Here is a 25,960-nt window from a genome sequence, read left to right as displayed (position 1 = left end):
CCTAGACTATAAACATCAGCCCCCAGCTCTCCGCTTTCTGTCTCCTGGTTATGACAATTTTAGGGGATCATACGCTTTTTTTCAGAAAATAATTTATTTAGTAATAAAATAGATGGACAGTAAGTTACACTAGCACTGTACTAATTAAATATGTGGCAAACATCTTTGTATCTATTCTATGTATGTATATCTATTCTCTTTATTCTATTCTGTTGGATCATGCTGTGATTTTACTATAAGCAGCAGATGAATTGGCGCATTTTCAAAGATATGGGTGTGTAAAACTCAGACGGCACTCGCATTGTCCAAGTGTCATGTGTTTTTTTTTTGTCACACCCATTGACTTACATTGGTGAATCTTATCTGAAATATGAGAACATTTGCAGCATGCAGCAATCTTTTTTTCTCAGCCCGATCAGAGCGAGAAAAAAAAGGTAGATGAGCGGGGAATCATAGATCAACATTGGTCACAGTGCAATATGATTTTCTATATCGGATTGTACTTATCCATTTTTCTCACAGATAATTATGAGCCCTAAATCCGTGCTTAGTAAATACAGACTTTCCCATTACTCAGAGAGAATAGTATCAGCTGTCATCTCCTATGTAACAGGAGGAGGGAGGAGCTAAAGGTAGAATCTCATTAGTAGCAGCCGCCATCTCCTATCTCAGTAATGGGAAAGAGTCTTCACTGAACACAGATTGTACCTCAGAATTGAGAAGTTTCATAGTGACTGATCACTTCTGTCAGACAAAGAAACAGATTTCTCTGATAAGAAAACAAAAAAGTTTGATATTTTCATGTGTGCTATTGATTTATGAAATAAAAATGTAAAACGATGGTTACTCTAAGGGTGGTACCATGTTAAGTATACAGTGTAACAGAAATAAAACAAACTGACAGTAGACCACAAACCTTTATTTTATGAAGCAGTACAGTGATTGTATTCTAATGAAGTTATTATTCATTGATGTTCTATCAAATGACTTAGCGCCTAAAGCCTACCCGTATATTCAGACTTTAGCCTAAGAGAAGTATTCACACTAGATAGGTTCCCAGCAAACCAGAGATCACCTTGTCGTTGGCTTCAAGGTATTATTCCAGTCAAAATACGATGTGACCCAGAACAAATTCCAAGAAAGCGTTTTATGATTTTTTTTTAATTACTATTATATGTGGGGAACAACATATTAAAAGTTTTCCAAAAATTAATCACCACAAAGGTCATAACTATGATGTCATAAGACGATGACAGCCATCACACTAAAAATAACGAATATTTCCATATTTGAAAGCTGTAGGTTTAGGTTACAGAAGAGTTTGCATTTTGTATACTATAGATTTTCATATAACAATTTTTATACCAAGTTTTATACTAACTACATAGACAGGCGAGGTCATGACGTCATAAATGACGTCATGACATATACTGTATGTACATTTCTAGAAATTATAGAATTAATACACAGTGCATTTTAAGACGTACTTCATCGCTGAATAAGCGTGTCAGGTCAATAGTCACTATTTTCATCATCAGACACTGCTTCCTCACTCATATTGTCACAATGCCCTTCTTGACATGATCCGCATACCCGTGAACAGGTAAGTCTGTGTCTTTTACAAGTGCACCGAAGTGTATTACAACCACAAGAACAATTGAATTATTTTTAGAAGTGTTTCTGGCGCGGGTGAAGTATCCATCATCACTGGAACTAGACTGTTGTTCTGCAATTCCCATCCCCATTTGTGTATTGTCCATGGCCTCACCATTGTCCATCCAAAGCATCACTTGGAGGTAACTCCGAAAGCCATGATACTTCGTTCCAGAGGAGGCATATCATCTTCCAGAATGGTCATAGACTGGAGGTAAAGGTAGGCGGCCTTCACATAGTTCCCATGCCCAGCAGCTGCAAGAATGGGCAAACATTAGGCTACAGCATGAAGGTGCATCAGCCAGGATCCTCTACAATCTGCCTCGATAAGCTCCCTTGCACTTCCAACCATCTGTTGGTAATTCAGCCATAGTTTACTAGTGCGAGAGTGAGCGGATAATCCATTTCTTTTGGTGGACAAGAGGTAGACAATCTCACTAAGGCAGGTAGAAATGATGACCGAATTCAAGTCACTCTCCCATGTCAGTGTCCGAGCATACAACTGCTCAAGTTCTTGCAACAGGTCTGCAAAACCGGGATGGTCGCAAAGTACTTTGTCTGCAACTTGCTGAGTAAGACACTGATCAACGAGGAGATGGCCACGAACTGCACACTGAACTACCTTTCCAGTCATGATGTGTTGCACAGTCACTGTAAATTGTTCCCAAGATCTCTTTGATTCCACTCCCATCCATCAACATTCCTATGGCACCCATAAGATTCATCTACGTGTGGAAGCTCCCGAGCATCAGGACAACATCTCGAACCGGCTATCTTCAGGCACCTCGTGTTTTATTTCTGACGCTTTAAAGTAGAGTAGCTGATCGAATGTAACAACTGCAGCAGATCAGTGTTTATCAGCAAGGTTGCACAGATACTCAAGAGTAGAGAAGATGCATGACTTGTCTCCGGAATACATGTCAATGATGGGCAGGAAGATTACCGAAGACGACCCCGGATGATCACAGTCTTTATGTAGCATGTGCACCATTCCATTCCAGCTCAGTGCAGGCTGTTTGAAGCATAAAGACATCTCCCACAATACATCAACACGATGGTCAATGGCATCAAGAAATGGCAAGGGCTTGAATTTTATGTTTCCGTGAGTGTGTTTTGCGGAACAGCATTCCCTTACATCACCTCTGCTTTGTTCAACTATCTCCAAGTCCGCAGTCTTCTGTCTGAGAACAGTGCGACTGACCTTCCTTCCTGGAGTCACAGTAGCTACCATCCCCATGCCGTGGAAAGTCCCCTTCCCATCTAACGTGATGATATTATGATCAACGTTGTCCGCAGCGAACAGCAGTGCCGTATCCAGTCTGTCTATGGTACCACCGAGTACATCCTGGCCAACAGAAGCGGCAGCGTTTTCCTCGAATTGCTGAACTTCCGAATATGATGAGCAATATTCCATTTTACAGCTTTGGCGGCCATATTCTTTGACAACACATATGGACCCTTTGTGGTAACACTATCTTGGTGAACTTTTAGTATGTTTTTCCCTACATGTAATACTACAAAAAAAAACAATAAAACCCTTTCTTGGAATTTGTTCAGGGTAAAGTATTTTTTTCGTATTTTGACTGGACTAGATGCATGAATTGGCCAAATTATGTGCTAAGTATCTCCATTTTGTCTTATATAGAGCAGTAATGCTATTTATATTTCATGTATACATGCTATAGTGCTACCGAGTGCAACTTTGTTACTTACCGTCTAGCCATTTCTTCCTTTGTCATAGCGATTTTATTAGCCATAGATTGTGATGATGGCAGTTTGGATATTCCTAGAGAAATAATGAAAACATCAGAAACAGCTCAAGAATTGTAACAGTATCTTAGTGAAGAGAAGACCTCTGCAAGAGGAACATAATAACTTGCTCCTGGTTGCCTGCTTTTTTTTTTTATCTTAGGGGGCTTAAATGGGTTATCCAAGACTTTTATTATTTACGCTATGGGTCTAAGAATTAACAGGCAGGTAGTTGCCAACCATCCAAACAATGGTGCTTTGGAGGAGAACTTGACCCGGCTCTACTAGGCATCAAAATATGTTTCCAGACAGACAGATGGAGGTTTATATTTATATTACTGTATGTAATAATTACATTTTTATACGGTTAACAGACTACTTATTAGGTTGCAATTTTTATTAACAATGAATAAATGCAAATGCTTTTCCCGTATAGGATGCATACCCACATTTTCTAGACATTAGAGTCCTGAACATCAAATACGCAGTGAAACATCCCACTGTTCTTAATAGTCAACAAATCAAGAAAAGCAAAATCTTATATTTATGGTTAAAAGGAATCCATTACCAGGTTTTTGTCAACAAATCCAAGAGCAACATAATGTGGATGCAGAGGCTATGATTTCAGTGGTTTGCTACTGGGCTGCTTGCTGTAGTTTTTATAAAATCAGTTATAATCAGCAAGAGATAATCAATAGTGATGAGCGAATACACTCGTTACTAGAGATTTCTCGAGCACGCTTGGGGGGTCCTCTGAGTATTTTTTATTGCTCGGAGATTTAGTTTTTAGCGCCACAGCTGAATTATTTACATCTGTTAGCCAGCATAAGTACATGTGGGGATTCCCTAGCAACCAGGCAACCCCCACATGTACTTATGCTGGCTAACAGATATTCCTAGAGAAATAATGAAAACATCAGAAACAGCTCAAGAATTGTAACAGTATCTTAGTGAAGAGAAGACCTCTGCAAGAGGAACATAATCACTTGCTCCTGGTTGCCTGCTTTTTTTTTTTATCTTAGGGGGCTTAAATGGGTTATCCAAGACTTTTATTATTTACGCTATGGGTCTAAGAATTAACAGGCAGGTAGTTGCCAACCATCCAAACAATGGTGCTTTGGAGGAGAACTTGACCCGGCTCTACTAGGCATCAAAATATGTTTCCAGACAGACAGATGGAGGTTTATATTTATATTACTGTATGTAATAATTACATTTTTATACGGTTAACAGACTACTTATTAGGTTGCAATTTTTATTAACAATGAATAAATGCAAATGCTTTTCCCGTATAGGATGCATACCCACATTTTCTAGACATTAGAGTCCTGAACATCAAATACGCAGTGAAACATCCCACTGTTCTTAATAGTCAACAAATCAAGAAAAGCAAAATATTATATTTATGGTTAAAAGGAATCCATTACCAGGTTTTTGTCAACAAATCCAAGAGCAACATAATGTGGATGCAGAGGCTATGATTTCAGTGGTTTGCTACTGGGCTGCTTGCTGTAGTTTTTATAAAATCAGTTATAATCAGCAAGAGATAATCAATAGTGATGAGCGAATACACTCGTTACTAGAGATTTCTCGAGCACGCTTGGGGGGTCCTCTGAGTATTTTTTATTGCTCGGAGATTTAGTTTTTAGCGCCACAGCTGAATTATTTACATCTGTTAGCCAGCATAAGTACATGTGGGGATTCCCTAGCAACCAGGCAACCCCCACATGTACTTATGCTGGCTAACAGATGTAAATCATTCAGCTGCGGCGCTAAAAGCTAAAACTCTGAGCACTAAAAAATACTCGGAGGACCCCCGAGCACGCTCGAGAAATCTCGAGTAACAAGAATATTCGCTCATCACTAATAATCAACACTAAAAGATTAGTAAACCTGCTGCCATGGATTTGTTCATATTAACTGCTCAACGACCGCCGATCCGCCTTTTAACGGCAGCAGTTAGGTGTACTTATTCCTCAGCCCGCTTTTTAACAGCGCTGAGAAATAAGGTTACAACACCCCAGCGTCAGGAAAAATCTGGGGTCTTAGCTATCGGGGATAGCCGAAACCTCAGAGAACATGATTCAATTCGTTTTTTACCGCCCCCAGTATTGCGATCGCCGTTATTCACTGAATAATGGCAACCGCAAAAAAGTCAGATTTTTCCCCCGGTACCTGCACTGTCCACCAATCTCCGAAGGCTGTGTCCCCCAGCCCTCGGCGTCTTCTTCCGGGAAGAAAATGGCAGGTGCATGCGCAGTGAGCCCACCGAGATCTTCAGGCCAGCACCAATAGGAGATTTCTGCTATTGGCTATCACAGTGATCAAAATAAAAAGATAGTAAATCAAACCCCCCTTTATCACCCCCTTAGTTAGGTAAAAATAATAAAATAAAAAAATTAATTTATTTCCATTTGTCCATTAGGGTTAGGGTTAGGGTTGGGGTTAGAGCTAGGGTTAGGTTTGGGGCTAGGGTTAGGATTGGGGTTAGAGCTAGTGTTAGGGTTAAAGTTGGGATTTCGGTTGTGGTGTTGGGTTTATGGTTGCGGTGTGAGGGTTACGGTTGTGTTGCGCTTATGGTTGGGATGTGGATCCCGATGTGGATAAGCCATTCCTAATGGAGGTGGATGCCTCATCTGTTGGTGCTGGAGCAGTCCTCTATCAAAAGGATGCTCATGGTCGGAAGCATCCATGCTTCTTCTTCTCAAAGACCTTCACACCAGCGGAGAGAAATTACTCCATCGGGGATAGGGAGTTGCTAGCAATGAAGTTGGCCTTTTCGGAGTGGAGACATCTTCTGGAAGGTGCTCGGTTTCCCTTCCAAGTCTTCACGGACCACAAAAATTTGGTCTATTTGCATACAGTCCAATGGCTGAATTCTTGTCAGGCCAGATGGTCCTTATTCTTCTCCCGGTTCCATTTCACTCTCCATTATCTCGCCGGGGAGACGCTTTCTCTCGCTCCCTTCTTTCAACTGAGGAGGAGGAAGAAGAGCCTCGGCTTATTGTCCCTTCGGAGAGTCTGAGAACCGTAGCTCCGATTTTGCTCGAGTCAGTGCCTTTGGGCAAGACTTTTGTTCCCATCAATCTGCGACCGGAGGTTCTCTCTTGGGCTCATTCCTCCATGGTGGGTGGACACTTTGGGACAAAAAGGACATCTGAGCTGCTGGCGAGGACGTACTGGTGGCCGCATATGCTTCGAGATGTCAGAGATTACGTTCTGGCGTGTGTCTCCTGTGCCAAAAATAAGTCTCCTCGACAATGGCCAGCTGGTTTGTTATACCCTCTGCCGGTGGCAGACAGGCCCTGGGAGATGGTCGGGATGGATTTTGTGGTGGGTTTGCCCAAGTCTCGTGGCTGTACCGTCATTTGGGTAATCACCGACCATTTTTCTAAAATGGTGCATTTGGTGCCGCTTCCTCGGCTACCTTCTGCAGGACTTTGGCAACGTTGTTTATTAGACATATCTTCCGCCTTCACGGTATGCCGGACAAAATTGTCAGTGACCGGGGTCCCCAGTTTGCGTCTCGGTTCTGGAGAGAGCTTTGTCATCTTCTCAGGATTGAGTTAAATCTCTCTTCTGCCTATCATCCCGAGACGAATGGGTTGGTAGAGAGAGCCACCCAGACCTTGGTCACATATCTGCGACATTTTGTCTCTGCTAGGCAAGATGACTGGGCATCTTTGCTATCATGGGCAGAGTTTGCTCTGAACAACGCTGTAGCCGACTCCACTGGACAGACTCCATTCCTCCTTAACTATGGTCAGCATCCGCGGGTACCTGTGCCCATGCCCGTGTCTTCTGCCGATTCCAAGGTGTCAGACTGGGCTGTGGAGGCACGGGACATTTGGGACCGCACTCAGGATGCCATTCGGGCCTCCAAGGAGAGAATGAGGTCCTCCGCCGATGCACATCGGCGCCCAGCTCCGACTTTTGCTCCTGGCGACTTGGTGTGGCTCTCCACCCGTAACATCAGGCTGCGAGTTGAGTCCACTAAGTTTGCACCTCGCTACTTAGGTCCTTTCAATGTCCTCGAACAGGTTAACCCTTTGGTCTACCGTCTGGCCCTTCCTCCACGCTTGGGTATCACCAACACCTTTCATGTATCCCTCTTGAAACCCATATACATGTCCCGGTTTTCTGAGTCATCTGCCGGGACATCGGGTTCGTCTACGGATGATTATGAGGTGAACGCTATTTTGGGGTGCAAAGTGGTACATGGTAAAAAATTCTATTTGGTGGATAGGAAGGGTTATGGCCCTGAGGAAGGTCCTGAGAACCTGTTGAGCACATTCAGGCTCCGCAGTTCATTGCTGCCTTCGAACGTAGCGAGGCCCAAGGAGGGGGGGCAATGTTAGGGGTCGGGTCCTGCCTCTGCACAGGGGGAATCTCGGGTCATCTCCGCTGCAGTCTCCCATTCTTCTCCTGCCACAGTGGAGCCTGCTCAGCGGAGTCGTCGATCCCAGCGTCTCGCTCAGTCTGACTCTGTGCTAAGAGTTACTGTTGCATTTCCTGCTTCTGTCATTGAAGTCAGTGCTGGGCAGCGGCGAGCAGACGCTTCTGGGACTAAGTCCTGCTTTTCACGTTCTGAGCATGCCCAGAGTAAGATCTCTTAGTGGAGATTGAGGGTCACATGATCAGATACTGCAGCTAGGTCATTGGTCCTTCTTGGAAGGTCCTTGTAGGTGCTAGGACTAAGTCCTGCTTTGCACTTTGAGCATGCCCAGGGCAAGATCTCTCAGTGGAGATCTGGGGTCACATGATCAGGTACTGCAGCAACTCCATTGGTCCTTCTTTGAAAGGTCCTAAACGTGCTGCAACTATTTAAGGCTTGCATGGCCGCACGGCCATGCGCTAGTATTGACTTGATAATGTGTGTGTGTAGATGGATGTATGTCGATGGATGACAGTTCCTAAATCATTCCCATTCCTAGTGTTGTTGACTGTTCGCGAATGATGGAAGCTATCTAGCGCCCGTCCAAGCCATCAGCTCATTACACACATTACAGCGTCTAATTGCTGTGACCGCCAGTGCGGCGCCGTGCACTTTCTCTGCGCTTTCCTGACCCAAGCCTGGGTGGTTAGTGGTGTCCGCCAGTGCGGCACCGCACGCACTCTCGTGCTTCTAAAATACTATTATTTCTGTCTCTCTGACACCCCAGTAGCGGTGTCGAGCGCATGAGGTCTTTATGAACTCAAATCCTGAGTCTTGGGATTGAGTTCTGAGACTCCTTGCTTGCGCTCTTGGTGCGGCACCGCGGCCCTGTGACACAACAGGGTTCGCTTCCTTCACACAGGGTGAAGTTAACCCATGTGTGTATTCACACTGTACCGCCATATCGTCCGTCTTTACTAGCAGCAGGGTTTTCACCTGCACAGTGGACCTCGGACTGCGAACGCACCTAATACTATTTCATCTTAAACTAGGTGCGTTCCGCCAGTCCTAACTATGGGAACCCACGCCGTTTTTTTCATTTATTTGTTGCGCAGGCAGTGGCTGATAAATACCCTCATCATCCGCTCCTGCTGTCACTGTTATTAGCAGCCACAGGGGTAGGCTGATTGGAGTAACATCTCTTTTATCACTTAAATGTAACTCATCATACTTCCCTGCTTGCGCCAATCGTGGTAGTGATGCGCACACGCATGCCACATGTGTGCCACAAGTATTACACACACAGACACTGACATCTCCGGTATTGGAAATATCAGGACATGTGAAAGAGGTCTTATAGCGGGTTTTTATGTTTGGCTGCTGTCACACACTAATAGATGCTTTTTATTGCAAAAAATTGTTTTTGCATCACTACATTTTGAGAGCGATCATTTTCCCATATTTTGGCCCACAGAGTCATGTGAGGTCTTGTTTTTTGTGGGATGAATTTACCTTTTTATTGGTTCCATTTGTGGGCACATGCATTTTTTGATGGTTTTCTATTTTGATTTTTGGGAGGCAGAATGAACAAAAAACAGCAATTCATTAATTTATTTTGTGGGGCTGGGGGTGGGTTATGCCGATTTGTGTGTGGTAAAATTAATAAGGCAGTTTTATTCTTCGGGTCAGAATGATTACAGTGATACCTCATTTACATTTTTTTTATGTTTTGGCGCTTTTATACAATAAAAAACTATTTTACAGAAAACAATTATTTTTGCATTGCTTTGTTCTGAGAGCTATAAACTTTTTTTTATATTTCCACTGATGAATGGAAATGCTGGCTTGTTTTTTGCGGGACAAGATGCCATTTTCAGTGGTACAATATTTATTTATATCTGTCATTTTGATCGCATGTTATTCCACTTTTTGTTCGGCAGTATGATGATAAAGCATTGTTTTTTGCCTTGTTTTTTATTTTTTTAAGGTGTTCACTAAAGGGGCTAACTAGTGGGACAGTTTTATAGGTCGGGTCATTGCGAACGTGGCCATACCAAATATGTGTACTTTTATTTTTTTTTAATTCAAATATTTATTTAGAGATAGAATATATATTGATGTTTTACTATAACTTATTGATCTTTTTTTAAAAAAAATATTTTAACAATTATTTAAAAACTTTTTTTTTACTTTTTTCTACTATGTCTCACTATGGGACAATCATTTTTTTGCAGGCTGATCACTTCTATAGCATGGAGATGTAGCAGCCTCTCCATGCTCTAGAAACAGTCAGCTCTGCACTGACAGAGAGACTTTGTGATCATGCACCGGATGTCGCCATGAAGACATTGGGTCACCATGTCAATTATTGGGACCCCGCGTCACGCTGCGAGGTCTGCAATCCAAAGGCAGAGGGGCTGTCAGCCCTCTGCGGCTTCCAAAATGCTGCGATCATTTTCGATCACAGCATTTCAGGGTCCAAACTACCGGGTGAAGTCTGTGACTACTCCTGGCACCTAGTGCCGGGTGTCAGCTGTCAGAATCACCTGACACCTGGTGGCGATCGCCCGCGCACCCCCTGTGTGCTCTCCTGGACAATATGTAATCAGCATATCAGAAAACATGATTGTTCAGTGACCATTCATGAAAGAGTCAATAATTCAGACTCTTGGCTAGCAGAGGAAAACATATATACAGTACATTCAAAAGTCAACATATAGACAAAAGTCTATTCTTCCTGGTTTGCTAAAAATAGACCTCTGTTAATTCAGATACAATGTTGTGTGTATGAATCCAGCTAAAGAGTGACAGAGGCCAGGAGTCTAAATTTGTTCAGACTCCACCCACCTTGCCTGACAGACAGCTGCAGCTTGTTCTGAGCAGTGTGAGATCTCAATAACGTGGGGGACAGTGAGGAGCTGTCAACCAAGCTATGTGGGTAAAATAGAGTTTGATATTTCAGAATAGATTATCAAGTCATTTTGAAATGGTTTCCCAAAATACAGCAGTGTCATAAGGCATAACGTGTTAATTTCATAATGCACATAATTTGTATAATTGTAAATCCATGTTAAGCTGAAAAGATCAAACTGGACTTATATATTTATATTTATTATCTGCAGTATATAAAGGGAAATCAAATTTAGAATTACTACACAATTTATGCATTTCTGCACCAAAACAAAGATGGCAATAGAATTAAAGAAAAATAATTGTGCTGCAAAAAACAAAGTAACTTTTTTCATTTTTTTTTATAAATTGATAGTACAAAAGAAAATAAACTTTATACATGATAGTAGAAAAAAATAACTCCCACAATTATCAGGCTTCTATGAACTTACTTCTTAAATCTGTCTTCAGTGAAGACAGGTTTTCAACTGACATAGGGATCAGAATCAGGTTTCAATTGCTGCATATAGTAGTCTATAGAGAAGGGAGTGGGAAGGTAAATCCAGCACTGTGGAGTCAGTAAGCCAAACATCCATCTTCTTAATTTCCCTGACTCCGACTCCACCGCTCAGCGTCACTTACTGAGCATGTACATAAAGCGCAGTACAGATTCATATCAACTAAAAGCCGAGATCATTACATTAGCAACATAATCAGATATTTATAGGACATTTTATAACTTTCCCAAATTATTATAAAAACATTTACAGCACATCCTGCACTGAGCTACTGAACCCAATTTATTATAGATTTTAGGATTCGGAGTCGGTCCATTTTACACCAACTCCAATAAAATGGACACAGACTCCATGACTCCGACTTCATAGCTCTGGGTAAAAGGTGGAAAAGAGACATAAAACTGCAAAAATGTGCAATACAAATCATGTAAAAGTCATAAATAGTGTTTCCTTTATATACACATGACAATGTAACCCAAAAATTAACCTGAAATTAGAATTATGTTACCACATTAGATCTTATGCAATGCTTACCCTTGAAGACTCTTGTGGCCCATCGAGCTTGAAGCTCCGCAATAGGCATGATGGCACCAATAGGTTGAATTAGGCCAATGAAGGCCACTGTTGTCTTTTCCAAGTGTGGTGGAAACACATGTTTATACAGAGATATGTGATTTTGTTCTACTTTAAGGTCAGGATCCTCAAAAAATGGGAAAGAGAAACTATATCCAGTAGCAAAAAATACCACATCAATATTTTTCTCTACAGTGCCATCTTCAAAAATGACATCTCTTTCTGTAAATTCCTTCACATTGGGTTTTACAAGAACCTTTCCTGAGATGATTCGATTGGGGAGGTCATCATTAATGGTTGGATGCTGACTAAGAACCCTAAATGCAAATATGTGATAATGTTACCACAATGTAAGAAAATATATACCCATACATGCACAGAAATATATACAGTGCCTTGAAAAAGTATTCATACAGAGTTAAATTTTCCAAATTTTTTCACTTTACATCCACAAACTTAAAAGTATGTTATTAGGATTTTATGGAATACTAGATGGTGGCCCGAATCAAACGCATCAGGTATTCTAGAATATGTATGCATGTATGTATGTGTATATATATATATATATATATATATATATATGTATATATATATATATATATATATATACATATATATATATATATATATATATATACCGTATATACTCGAGTATAAGCTGACCCGAGTATAGGCCGACCCCCCTAATTATGCCACAAAAATCTGGGAAAACTTATTGACTCGAGTATAAGCCTAGGGTGGGAAATGCAGCAGCTACCGGTGAAATTCAAAAATAAAAATAGATGCTCCATACCGTTCATTTTTGCCCCATAGATGCTCCATATAAAGCTGTGCCACATATAATGCTGCATACCGTTCATTATTGCACCATAGATGCTCTGTATAAAGCTGTGCCACATATAATGCTCCATATTGTTCATTATTGCCCCATAGATGTGCCATAGAAAGCTCTGCCATATAGTGCTCTGCACCGTTCATTATTGCCCCATAGAAAGCTGTGCCATATAAAACTGTGCCATATAGTGCTCTGCACCGTTCTTTATTGCCCCATAGATGTGCAATAGAAAGCTGTGCCATATAGTGCTCTGCACCGTTCATTATTGCCCCATAGAAAGCTGTGCCATATAAAACTGTGCCATATAGTGCTCTGCACCGTTCATTATTGCCCCATAGAAAGCCGTGCCATATAAAACTGTGCCATATAGTGCTCTGCACCGTTCATTATTGCCCCATAGAAAGCTGTGCCATATAAAACTGTGCCATATAGTGCTCTGCACCTTTCATTATTGCCCCATAGAAAGCTGTGCCATATAAAACTGTGCCATATAGTGCTCTGCACCGTTCATTATTGCCACATAGAAAGCTGTGCCATATAACACTGTGCCATATAGTGCTCTGCACCGTTCATTATTGCCCCATAGAAAGCTGTGCCATATAAAACTGTGCCATATAGTGCTCTGCACCATTCATTATTGCCCCATAGATGTGCAATAGAAAGCTGTGCTACCGGTATAATGCTGCGGCTGCTGCAATAAAAGAAAAAAAATGCCATACTCACCTCTCTTGCTTGCAGCTCCTCACCGTCCGGTCCCGGTGTCTCTCCGCACTGACTGATCAGGCAGAGGGCGGCGCGCACACTATATGCGTCATCGCACCCTCTGACCTGAACAGTCAGTGCGGAGAGACGCCGGGAAGATCGAGCGGCGCCCAGCGTGTGGAACGTGGACAGGTGAATATGCGATACTTACCTGGTCCCGGCGTCCCGCTATTTCTCCCGGACAGCTGGTCTTCGGGTGCCGCAGCTTCTTCCTCTGTCAGCGGTCACCGTTACCGCTCAGAGAAATGAATATGCGGCTCCACACCTATGGGAGTGGAGTCCATATTCATTTCTCTAATGAGCGGTCCCACGTGACCGCTGAACAGGGGAAGAGCTGCAGCACCCGAAGACCGTGGGACTGCAGGGGGAGCCCCAGGAGCACCGGGACTAGGTAAGTATACCTCAGCGCCCTCTCCCCCTCACCCGCCGACCCCACCGCCGACCGTGACTCGAGTATAAGCCGAGAGGGGCACTTTCAGCCCAAAAATTTGGGCTGAAAATCTCGGCTTATGCTCGAGTATATACGGTATATATATATATATATATATATATATATATATCAGCCACACAGTATATAGCAGAGGCCACGTAACACAGACAGCCACGTCGTAAATAGCACAGCCATGTAGTATATAGGAGCCACGTAGTATATAACACAGCCACGTAGTAAACAGCACAGCCATGTAGTATATAACACAGCCCACGTAATATATAGCACAGCCCACGCAGTATATAACACTGCCCACATAGTATATAACACTGCCCACGTAGTATATAACACTGCCAACGCAGTATTTAACACTGCCCATGCAGTATATAACACAGCCCACGCAGTATATAACACAGCCCACGCAGTATATAACACTGCACACGTAGTATATAATACTACCCACGTAGTATATAACACTGCCTATGCAGTATATAGCACTGCCCATGCAGTATATAACACAGCCCATGCAGTACATAACACTGGCCACGTAGTATATAACACTGGCCATGTAGTATATAACACAGCCCACGTAGTATATAACACTTGCCACATAGTATATAACACTGCCCATGTTAACACTGCCCACATAGTATATAACACTTGCCACGTAGTATATAACACTGGCCACGTAATATATAACACTGGTCACGTAGTATATAACACTGCCCACATTAACACTGCCCACGCAGTATATAGCACAGCCCATGTAGTATATAACACAGCCCACGTAGTATATAACACTGTCCACATAGTATATAACACAGCCCATGCAGTATATAACACTGGCCACGTAGAATATAACACAGCCCACATAATATATAGCATCCACGCAGTATATAACACAGCGCAGGTAATATATAGCAGCCACGCAGTATATAACACACCCCATGTAGTATATAACACAGCTCACGTAGTATATAACATTGCCCACGCAGTATATAACACTGCCCACGTAGTATATAGCAGCCTCGCAGTATATAACACAGGCCAAGTACTACATAGCACAGTGGGCACCATATGGCTGTAAATAAAAGAATGAAAATAAAAAATAGTTATATACTCACCCTCCGGCGTCCGGCGAAGCTGTGCGGAAGCGCGTGATGCAGCCGCCAACTTCCATTCCCAGCGATGCATTGCGAAATTACCCAGATGACTTTTCTGTCTCGCGAGACCGCTAAGTCATCTGGGTAATTTCGCAATGCATCGCTGGGAACGGAAGCTGGAGGTAGCCTCGAGCGCATCGGTGGACAACGGAAGGTGAGAATTGCACGATTTTTTATTATTTTTATTATTTTTAACATTAGATCTTTTTACTATTGATGCTGCATAGGCAGCATCAATAGTAAAAATTTGGTCACACAGGGTTAATAGCAGCGTTAACAGAGTGCGTTACACCACTGCATAACGCTGTCCGTTAACGCTGCCATTTACCCTATGTGAGGGCTGACTAGAGGGGAGTATCTAGTGGGCACTGACTGGACAGAAGTAGGGAGGGGCGAATTCGCGGCCGGACTGTGCCCGTCGCTGATTGGTTGTGGTCTGCTGGCCACAACCAATCAGCGGCGCGGGATTTCCGTTACAGACAGACAAACAGACCGAAGTACCCCTTAGACAATTATATAGATAGATACCAATACAAAGCACCAAGTTTTTTTGAAGCGTAAAGGAAATGATGCAAGATTTTCTAAATATTTTAAATATATAAATTGGAAAATTGTGAAGAGCATTTGGATTTAGCACCCCTTAGTCAATTTTTTGTAAGACCACTTTTCACGGCAATTACTGCTGTAGCTGAGCAAAAACATAAGTGAGTACACTCTTTAGTGAAAACGGCCAAATTAAACATTTTTCCTCCCCAGTGTCATGTGACTCATTTGTATTACAAGGTCTCAGGTGTGAATGGGAAGCAGGAGTGCTAAATTTGGTGTCATCGCTCTCACACTCTCTTACTGAAAGTTCAACATAGCTCCAAATGGCAAAAAACTCTGAGGAACTGAAAATAAGCCATCTTTATGTAGAGCAACAATTATTAGGTCATACAATGATTGCCAACAGCCTGAAACGGAGCTGCAGCACAGTGGCCAAAACCATACAACAGTTTAACAATACAGTTTCCACTCAGAACTTGCCTCGCCATGATCAACCAAAGACGTTGAGAGCACATGCTCAGTGTCATATCTAAAGGTTGTCTTTTCAAAATAAATGTACAAGTGTCATCATAACATGTGCTCAGACCACACACTGCATGTTGCATCAATTTGGTCTGCATTGCTGATGTCCCAAAAGGAAGCCTTTTCTAAATATCATGCACAAGAAAGCCTGCAAATTGTTTGCTGAAGGCAAGGAGAGTAAGGACATGGATTACTGGCTGGAACAAATGTCCAGGGGTTTGATGAGACTAAGATAAACGTTTTTGATTGAGATCGTGTCAAGTGTGTGTGGTGGCAACCAGGTGAGGAGTACCAAGACCAATATGTCTTAAATACAGTCAAACATGGTGTTGGGGGTGTCATGGTTTGGGGCTGCATGAGTGCTGTTGGATGGGAAGCTACAGTTTACTGAGAGAACCATGAATGCCACATGTACTGTGACATACTGAAGGAGAGCATGATCTCCTCCCTTCGGAAACTGGACAGCAGGGCAATAAGCCAGCACGATAACGATCCAAAACATATCTCCCAGATGACCATTGACTTGCTAAAGAAACAGAGTTAAGGTGCCGCACTGGCCAAGCATGCCTCCAGACAAACACGATAGAGTATGGAGCATCCTGAAATGCATGGTGGAGGAGCGCAAGGGTCTTTAACATCCACTTGCTCTGTAGTGTCATCATGGAGGAGTGAAAAAGGATTCCAGTGGCAACCTGTTAAGCTTTAGTGAACTCCATATTCAAGAGAGTTAAGGCAGTGCTTGAACATAATGGTGGCCACACAAAATATTGACACTTTGGGCACAATTTGGTAATTTGCACTTAGGGGCACCACATTTACACTGTTATTCAAGCTGTATACGGACTACTTTACATTGTATCAAAGTGAAATATCTTCAGTGTCGCCCCATGAAAAGATATAATAAAACATTTACAAAATTGTGAGAGATGTACTCACTTTTGTGATCTATTAATTATACGTATCTCTATATATATTTTCAATATATCACAAAAGTTTGTATATATATATATACATACATATACTGTATACTATATATAGATGAAAGAGAGAGAGAAAGAAAAAGATACACATACATACTGTACACAGAAGACTATATACAATGTATATACTGTATTATTTGTACATGCATATATGAAACTTTCAAAATGTAGTTGCTGAATTCACATTTACGGTAATTTCCACAACTAAAGATCTATGTGAATTTTTGCTGTAGATTTCATCTAATGGTATACAATTGTGTAAATCAGCAAAACCAAAAAAATCAAAATGTAAATCATGTGAATTTCAAAGGATTTTCTTGTAGATTCTATACTATTTCAGTAGTGTATGAAAGGTTATGTGCTATATATTCACTAAGCTTAAAATAAGGTATTTTTCCCATCTCCTTATGCAGTTTTGGTACCTGTGGCTGGGCTTTAGGCCAAAATTCTCATGATTAAAACGACTGTTCATTCTTTTTTCTCCCCAGTTGTTAATCATTTCTGTGGTCATAAACTGTTTAATAAGCAGCTTACAGCGACTGTACAGAACTACATCAAGTGGAAACCCTTCATCAGCAACGCGGTTGACGACCCAAGCACCTCTCCTGGTACTGAGAAATACCTACAGTAGAAAATAGCAGAAAATTGATAATAAAAGGCATGTATTGTATATGTAGGATTGATCACATTACAAACATAACATGTCACTCTATAAGTTCAATAAAGCGTTTCTTCAGTGTGACTATTGTATTCATAGGTGTCATTCACGATTCATTCAGAATGCCAACAGGCTGACTCATGAAACTGAACAAGGGCTGGATTGGGCAAGATTTCTGTACACCACCACGTGAAAACAGCGAAACATAACCTGTAATACATTGTCTTTTTTGTGAAGGTGTATTGTCATGCACCTCTCCCCAACCACACATGGCTATTCGCTTCCTGATTTTGTCTGTTTGGTGTTATCCTTCTTTTTATCCTCATTCTCATCATCCACAACCAGTAGAACACCAGGGTGAACGTATTCCGTGATGAAAAAGTCACTCAATTTTTGTGCAAGGGTGTTTTTCAGATGCCCGTTACTAATTCGAAACCAAAATAAACTCCCCCAGGGGGAACTGTCATCAAAATGAGATGTATGTATATTTTTCCAATTTATTCTTATATGTTCCAGTTTTAATATCTTTGTACCATCCTTTTATGACCCAGTGTATACCTCTACAATATGGAAATATTGAAATACTATTGTCATGTCGGACGCTATTCACACTAGGGTGTCCCACAGACAGCGGTAATTCCATTTACGTCCACTATACGCTCAGTGGCGCCGGCTAGACTTTATCCAGGTTTCTCGGGGTTAATTTAGTTGGTAATCGGGTTGGAGGTTGGGTTATGCCCATGGCCTTTAAATAGTCTTGCTGGACTTTGGGCGTCGCCGATTATAGCTTGTGCCTCGTGCCTAGTGATTCTGGTCTAGAGTGGTGGTTTTGGAGTAGAAATATCGTATCTGGTGGTGTATTATTCATTGTTATATTTCTCCTTCCTATATTTGTATTTGTGTTGCCCTGTGCACATTATCGTATTTTCCTGTCTGCTTGCGGCGTGGTGTGTTTTTAGTTTTCCCTATATGTGCTTTCTGTGGGGGATTGGTGTGTGGTCTCTTCACTGGGTGGCGGGTGGTGGTTTCAGCATAGGGCTGGAACAGGAGTTAGGACCAGGCCTGGCGGCTCAGACAAGCACACCATCAGTGTAAATTCTGGGAGAGGGACAGACAGGGTTTCCCCTAGTCTGAGGGATAATGCAGGGGCCCGGGTAACCAGCCTTAGTCTCTCTTGGCAGCCCCGTGACAACTATTATACATATATTTTTTTATATCCCTGTCTCTGAGCTGTTGCTAGGGACAAACATCTCGTTGGACACAATCTGGCATCATATATATGAATCTGTGTTCGCCCCTCCCTTTTGTTATTTATTTTCATAGGTAGATTTTCATACTTTTTTTTATTTCCGTATGATTTATCTTTATGGAGCAGCCAGTGCCAGGCAACAAAATTAATAAAGGGGATGGGAGAACTACAATACCCAGATAGATTAGCGAAATTAGGATTATTTAGTCTAGAAAAAAGACGACTGAGGGGCGATCTAATAACCATGTATAAGTATATAAGGGGACAATACAAATATCTCGCTGAGGATCTGTTTATACCAAGGAAGGTGACGGGCACAAGGGGGCATTCTTTGCGTCTGGAGGAGAGAAGGTTTTTCCACCAACATAGAAGAGGATTCTTTACTGTTAGGGCAGTGAGAATCTGGAATTGCTTGCCTGAGGAGGTGGTGATGGCAAACTCAGTCGAGGGGATCAAGAGAGGCCTGGATGTCTTCCTGGAGCAGAACAATATTGTATCATACAATTATTAGGTTCTGTAGAAGGACGTAGATCTGGGGATTTATTATGATGGAATATAGGCTGAACTGGATGGACAAATGTCTTTTTTCGGCCTTACTAACTATGTAACTATGTAACTATGTCTCCTCATTCTCCACCACTAGATCACCAGGTTTAATGTCTTCTGTGCTGCTACAGGCAGTCCAATTTTTGGCAAGGGTGTCTATGATGGCCAAAGTATATTTTTACAAAATGTATCCCCCTTGGGGAAATGTTTGTCAGCCCATGCACTATGCGTATGGGCATTACAAGTCTAGGAGACACACTCCTTTACATTGTGCCCATTTTTTCATGAGGCCTTCAGTAATGTCTCCTCATTGTCCACCACTAGATCACCAGGCTTAACGTGTTCTGTGATGCTGCAGGCAGTCCAATTTTTGCCAAGCCTGTCTATGATGTCCATAAAAGATTTTTAAAAAAGGTACCCCCCATGGTGAAATGTTTCTCAGCCCAGTCACTTCGTGTATGGTCATTAGTAGACCCACTCCTTATCATTGGGTCTAGTTTTTAATTGTGCTAGTTAGGCAGGGGAGTCTATGTGCACATATCCACATAACTGCAAGGCTTGCAGGCACTGTATGTGAGTGTATAGATCTCCCTGCATACATCAAAAGGCCCCATTACTGTCTGCTGCTGCGCATTTTATATATACCCTGATGCAGTTACCCATGGCAATTTGTTTTTCTTTGATTTTTAAGATTATACCTGCTCATTTTGTTACAAAGAAATCCATAGCCCCCTTTTTTAACATTTATTTGCTTGGTCACACTGCAGACTACAGCCAGGTTATTGCAATACAAGAGCTTGAAAATATAATTTTTTGCCTACTTTTTGGGGGGCCCAGGCATCAGATGTGAGTGGGCCTAACAATCTGTCCTTTTTTAGGAGGTACTATCTAATATTTTGTAGTGTCTTATAACATTATTGGACACCATTTTGCTGAACCCAAAAAACTTTAGCTGGCCCCAAAAAAATTAGCTACAGTTGTTATTTTTATCACTGTGTTTTGTACGCCACATTCATTACATATCATTGTGCTAAATATCTTAAAATTCTAGTACTCCAATTTTATTTTTGAGTGTCATAGCTAATTTTATCTCCTGCTGACGCTTGGTGTATCAGTGGTGTCAAAATCCGTGCTTTGCAGGCATACGTTGCATTCTTCTGTCTGCTACCATTGATCTACTCAGTATTTACTCTTTTTAAAAATTTTAAAAAACAAAAAAAATTATACAGTCTGCTATCTCCGTCACACACCTGGTGTATCTGTGGTATAAAAACCTTATGTTTGAAAGCATACGTTACATTGTTCTGTCTGCTAGCCTTGGTGTACTCAGTATTTATTGTTTTACAAAAAAAAAATTAAAGAAAATGTATTTAGTCTGTTGTGTCAGGCTGAGGCCTAATGTGTCTGTGGTGGAAAAATCGTAGCTTCGCAGGCATAAGTTGCATAGTTCTGTCTGCTACCCAGGGCCGTATTTGCCACAAGGCACGTGAGGGCACGTGCCTAGGGCGGGGACAATGCAGGGGGCGGCACCTGAGCAAGGTTTTTTTTTTTTTTTTTCTTTTTTTTTTAAAGCTGGGTCACCTCCCGAACGACAACGCCCCCCCACCCCAACTGGCCGCCCACCCTCCCTCCCTCCAGCCTCCCACCCGCCCTCCTTGAAGACAATACTCACCCTGCTGCTCCAGCGATGCCTGGTCTCGGCGTCTGGAGCTCGTCCTTAATGAGCGGTCACGTGGTACCGCTAATTAAGGTCATGAATATGTGCATATTCATGACCTTAATGAGCAGAGCGGTATCACCTGACCGCTCACGCAGGAAGAAGGTGCAGCGCGCCGGGAGTCGGGACAGCCAGAGGGACGTCGCGGCCGCGCGGTGAGGAGCAGGTGAGTATGAGGGATGGGGCCGAGGGGGGAAGAAGGAGGACGGTAAGCCGCGCCATTCAAGATGGGGGGTGGAGGAATATGAGCCATGCATACAGGTGTGGGGGGTGGAGGAATATGAGCCATGCACACGGGGGGGGGGAGGAATATGAGCCATGCATACAGGGGGGTTGAATTTGAGCCATGCATACAGGGGGGGGGGTGGAATATGAGCCATGCATACAGGGGGGGTGGAATATGAGCCATTCATACAGGGGAGTGGGGAATATGAGCCATGCATACAGGGGGGTGGGGAATATGAGCCATGCATACAAGAGGGGGGGTCATTATACAGTATGGAGAACTGTGTGTGGCCATAATACAGTATTGAGCATCATGTGCGGCCATTATACAGTATGGAGCATCATGTGGCCGTTATACAGTATGGAGCATCATGTGGCCGTTATACAGGATGGAGCATCATGTGTGGCCATTATACAGTATGGAGCATCATGTGTGGCCGTTATACAGTATGGAGCATTGTGTGGCCATTATACAGTATTGAGCATCATGTGCAGCCATTATACAGTATGGAGCATTGTGTGGCCATTATACAGGATGGAGCATCATGTGTGGCCATTATACAGTATGGAGCATTATGTGTGGCCGTTATACAGTATGGAGCATCTTGTGCGGCCATTATACAGTATGGAGCAGTGTGTGGCCATTATACAGTATGGAGCATCATGTGTGGCCATTATACAGTATGGAGCATCATGTGTGGCCGTTATACAGGATGGAGCATCATGTGCTGCCAATATACAGTATGGAGCATCATGTGTGGTCATTATACAGTATTGAGCATCATGTGTGGTCATTATACAGTATGGAGCATCACGTGCGGCCATTATACAGTATGGAGCATCACGTGCGGCCATTATACAGTATGGAGCATTGTGTGGCCATTATACAGGATGGAGCATCATGTGTGGCCATTATACAGGATGGAGCATCATGTGTGGCCGTTATACAGGATGGAGCATCATGTGTGGCCAATGGCCATTATACAGTATTGAGCATCATGTGTGGCCATTATACAGTATGGAGCACTGTGTGGCTATATTTTTTTTGTTTATAATTATTGTATATAAAACAGTGTGATCAGCAGTGCTAAATGGCTGTGGTTGGGACATGGATATGGGTGTGACTAGTTGTGAAATGGGTGTGGTCAGAGGTGTGGCCTAAAATTTCATAACTCCTTCCCTTTTTCAAAAGTTGGGAGGTATGGTACCGCATTTGCCAGATCATGGCAAGTGCCGCAAATCCCATAGGGAATGAATGAGGTTGAACGCAGTGTTGCCGTAAGTGATCCAGTACGCGGCAGATGCAGAAAAACTGCTGATCTGCTGCAAAAGGCGACTGCCGATAGTGTCTTACTCACCAAAGTGGGAGGCAGCACTAAAAGTGCCTAGGGCAGCAGAAACTCTAAATACGGCCCTGCTGCTAGCCTTGTTCAACTCATTTTTAATTTTTTTTTACAGATCAGAAAACAACTAAAACAAATTATACAGTCTGTTACGTCATGCTGAGGCCTGGTGTATCTGTGGTGGAAAAATCGTAGCTTTGCAGACATAAGTTGCATAGTTCTGTCTGCTAGCCTTGTTCTACTTTTTTCTTTTTTTTCAAAAATTCACCAAAACCCCCCCAAAAAAGTCCTAGACTTCAACCAACACTGCCCAGCTCATCTTGATGCGCATTTGCTGTGTGATCTTGAACAGGTTCTGCAGAAGAGTGTTTGCTGCATCCTAATTTCTCCGGGTGTAAAATAGCAGCCAATTATTCATATCTCAGGAGCTGATGAGGACTGGACCCCTCTGCTCTCGCAACCAATCAGCAAACTGTGGATTATATTAAGCAGATTTGTCTTTTTGCATGATTTGTTTCCGGAGGTGCGATTCTCCCTTCGAACTGTAGCAGTTCGGTATCGAAATTCAGCCCCCAGTCATGTAGCTCTTTCTGAACGCTGTCATCCTTGTATATGTAGTCCATGAACTTCCCAACTTGCTGCTCCCTCTGTTCTGGTGGTAAGCGGGTGTGAACGGCCAGGTCTTTCATGATGTTGAAGTCGTTTCTCATTCCGTCAGTCAGACCTGTTACGTTACAGAACTCTGGCACCAGTATGATGGCTCCGTCTGTGGCTCCCGGCTTGGGCCTCCGGGGGATGTTCACGATTAGCGGCTGGATCATGTCTTTCACTTGTTCATTGTATTGGTTCTTACAGTAGTCGAAAAAGCTGATCTCGCTTCCGTCTGCTTTCTTGAAGGTGGACGCTGTAGTCATGTTCCACGCGATCTCGTTTATACGGTAGGTTTTAGTGTTGGACTTGGTAAGGATGATCTGTCCAATCAGCTTCTTGGAGCAGGCGTCCTGGAACCTCTGAGGGCCACACAAGGAGAATAGGCTGCTCATGATGTCGTGCAGTCTCGTTCCTGAGGACTTTATGGCTGACATCAATGCTCAACATGATGCTGGACTCGTACTGGAGAATGGAGGTGGAAAACCCCGGGCAGATGGCGAGTCGGTGGGCTCTGACTTCGGTGGTGTTGCTCGGGTTGTAACAGTTGTGTCCTATCTGCTTCATGTCCATATCTTCAGGAGTCTTCAGGAATGATGTTATAGAAATAGAAGCAGGTGGGCTAGGTCGGTGGAAGCTCGTTGGTGAGGGTGATTGTTAACCGCACGTTCTCACCATTTCGAGTTTGGCTGAACACCTTGGTGACCTTATTCAGTCTTTTTGGTAAAAACAACACGGTTCCATCAAACGCCTGCGCCTTCCCAATGGTTTCTTCATGCTGGTACAGGAGGTCATACCGCAACCACTTGGACTCCATGATGGGGTTGAAGTCAAGTTGATACTGGTACAGGGCCCGCTGTGGTCGAGACACCAGCTTGATGTGGTTGGTCACAAAAGCAATCTTGGTTCCAGAGGCGCCAGCTTTCAATTTTTGTACGTGTTCGATAGTCTGCCGGGTGTTCACCCTGACGTCATGGAAGTCACGCCTAAGGCCGCCCTGTTCCCCGATAGACACTTCTGCAAGTCCGGCTGACACCTGCAGAACCTCGGGCGATGGTCTCTCTGCTGCCACTGCCGGCGGACCTCTCTGGCGCCCTCTTCCGACTAGCAAAGGCTCAGGCGCTGGCTGCTGAGATCTGACTGCTGGCAGGGGTTCTTGGGGCTGCTGTATGAGTCCAGGTGGTCTTTATGGGGCCTGCTCCTGCACACGAGCTCGGCCGCGGGCCCAGGATCTTGCTCATCAGCTCATCTCTTACTTCATACACAAACCACGCACTAGTGTTTATTGTGCCTAGTTTTTAATGAGGCCTTCATCAATGTTTCCTCATTCTCCACCACTAGATCACCTTGCTGAAGATGTTGTATGCTGCTACAGCCATTCAATTTTTGGGCAAGGGTGTCTATGATATTACCAATAAATAATTTTTTGGACCTTTAACCCCCATGGGGAAATGTTTGTCAGGCCATGCACTTCGTGTATGGGCATTACAAGTCTAGGAGACCCTCTCCTTTAAATTGGGCCTAGTTTTAATGAGGCCTTCCTCCACCTCTCAACATTTTCCACCACTAGATCACCAGGGTTTATGTGTTCCGTTCTGCTACAGTCAATTTTTTGGCAAGGGTGTCTGTGATCCCAATTAAATATTTTTTAAAAATGTATCCCCCATGGGAAAATGTTTGTCAGCCCATACATTTAGTGTATGGGCATTACAAGTCTAGGAGACCCGCTCCTTTAAATTGGGCCTAGTTTTTAATGAGGTCTTCCTCCACCTCTCATCATTTTCCACCACTAGATCACCAGGGTTCATGTGTTCCGTGCTGCTACAGACCCTAGGGGGACTACCCTTACGGGGTGTGTACCTCATTGTTTAATTTGCTATATCTACCGGCTGTTCTTGTCCATATACGCATGTATATGTGGCTCCATCATTTTTATTTTTTATTTTTGGGGTTTTTGCTTTTTCTTTTTCTCGGGCTGTGTTTCTTATTTGCGCTTCTGGCCGGGCTGTGCACGCGCGCTTATGTTCCGGGTTTTTCTCTGTTCCTTAAGCTGGGGGCAGATCATGCTTGGTCTGAGTCCAGCCCCGCATGCGCAGTGTATGTTATATCTCACTACTGCTCACATCACGCTCATCGGCGCTTCGGGCCAGGTTGTGCCTGCGTGCTGATGTTTCCAAGTTCCCTTGCTGCTCGAGCAGGGAGGTACGCCATGTTTGGGCTGATCCTTGCCCCGCATGCGTAGTGGAGGCCATGGTTCACTTCCGCCCACACCATGCTCACGCCCTCCGGATCTCCATCAGGTCTGTTACATTATGTGCTATGTAAACAGGATATGGCTTCTAAACCACAACTTCCCCTGACAAAGCCCTATTTGGAGGGCGATACGCGTGGGGCCGCGTCACTTGGTTCCTGCTTGCCTGCACACGGGAACTTCGTCCCCTGTTACTCCCTTTGGGTAATATTGTACTCCTCGGTTTAATCATGAGTGATCTAATTTGCTAACAATACATACTTTTGGCGGTGCCTTATCTGCTTTTTTTGGGGTATGCTCCATGTTTTTCCACCAGTGGTGCCAGGTG

At 43.2% G+C, this 25,960-nt stretch overlaps 1 protein-coding gene and 1 pseudogene across 1 annotated transcript in view; both read right to left on the bottom strand.

Annotated features, from left to right (window-relative positions):
- The window catches only part of LOC138647890 (flavin-containing monooxygenase 5-like), a 170,202-nt gene that overhangs the window by 6,884 nt on the left and 137,358 nt on the right, over positions 1–25,960 (bottom strand). Inside the window, exons 5-7 of the mRNA XM_069737227.1 lie at positions 17,418–17,617; positions 11,719–12,074; positions 3,367–3,439 (exon numbers count right to left, since the gene is read on the bottom strand). Coding sequence (XP_069593328.1) covers positions 3,367–3,439; positions 11,719–12,074; positions 17,418–17,617 — 629 coding nt within the window. The remainder of the gene's footprint in view (positions 1–3,366; positions 3,440–11,718; positions 12,075–17,417; positions 17,618–25,960) is intronic.
- LOC138647891 (piwi-like protein 1 pseudogene) lies at positions 22,938–24,630 on the bottom strand (annotated as a pseudogene).

Source organism: Ranitomeya imitator, chromosome 8, assembly GCF_032444005.1.
Source record: "Ranitomeya imitator isolate aRanImi1 chromosome 8, aRanImi1.pri, whole genome shotgun sequence".
In the NCBI taxonomy this organism is placed as follows: Eukaryota; Metazoa; Chordata; class Amphibia; order Anura; family Dendrobatidae; genus Ranitomeya; species Ranitomeya imitator.
This window is presented reverse-complemented; position numbering and strand designations above follow the sequence as displayed.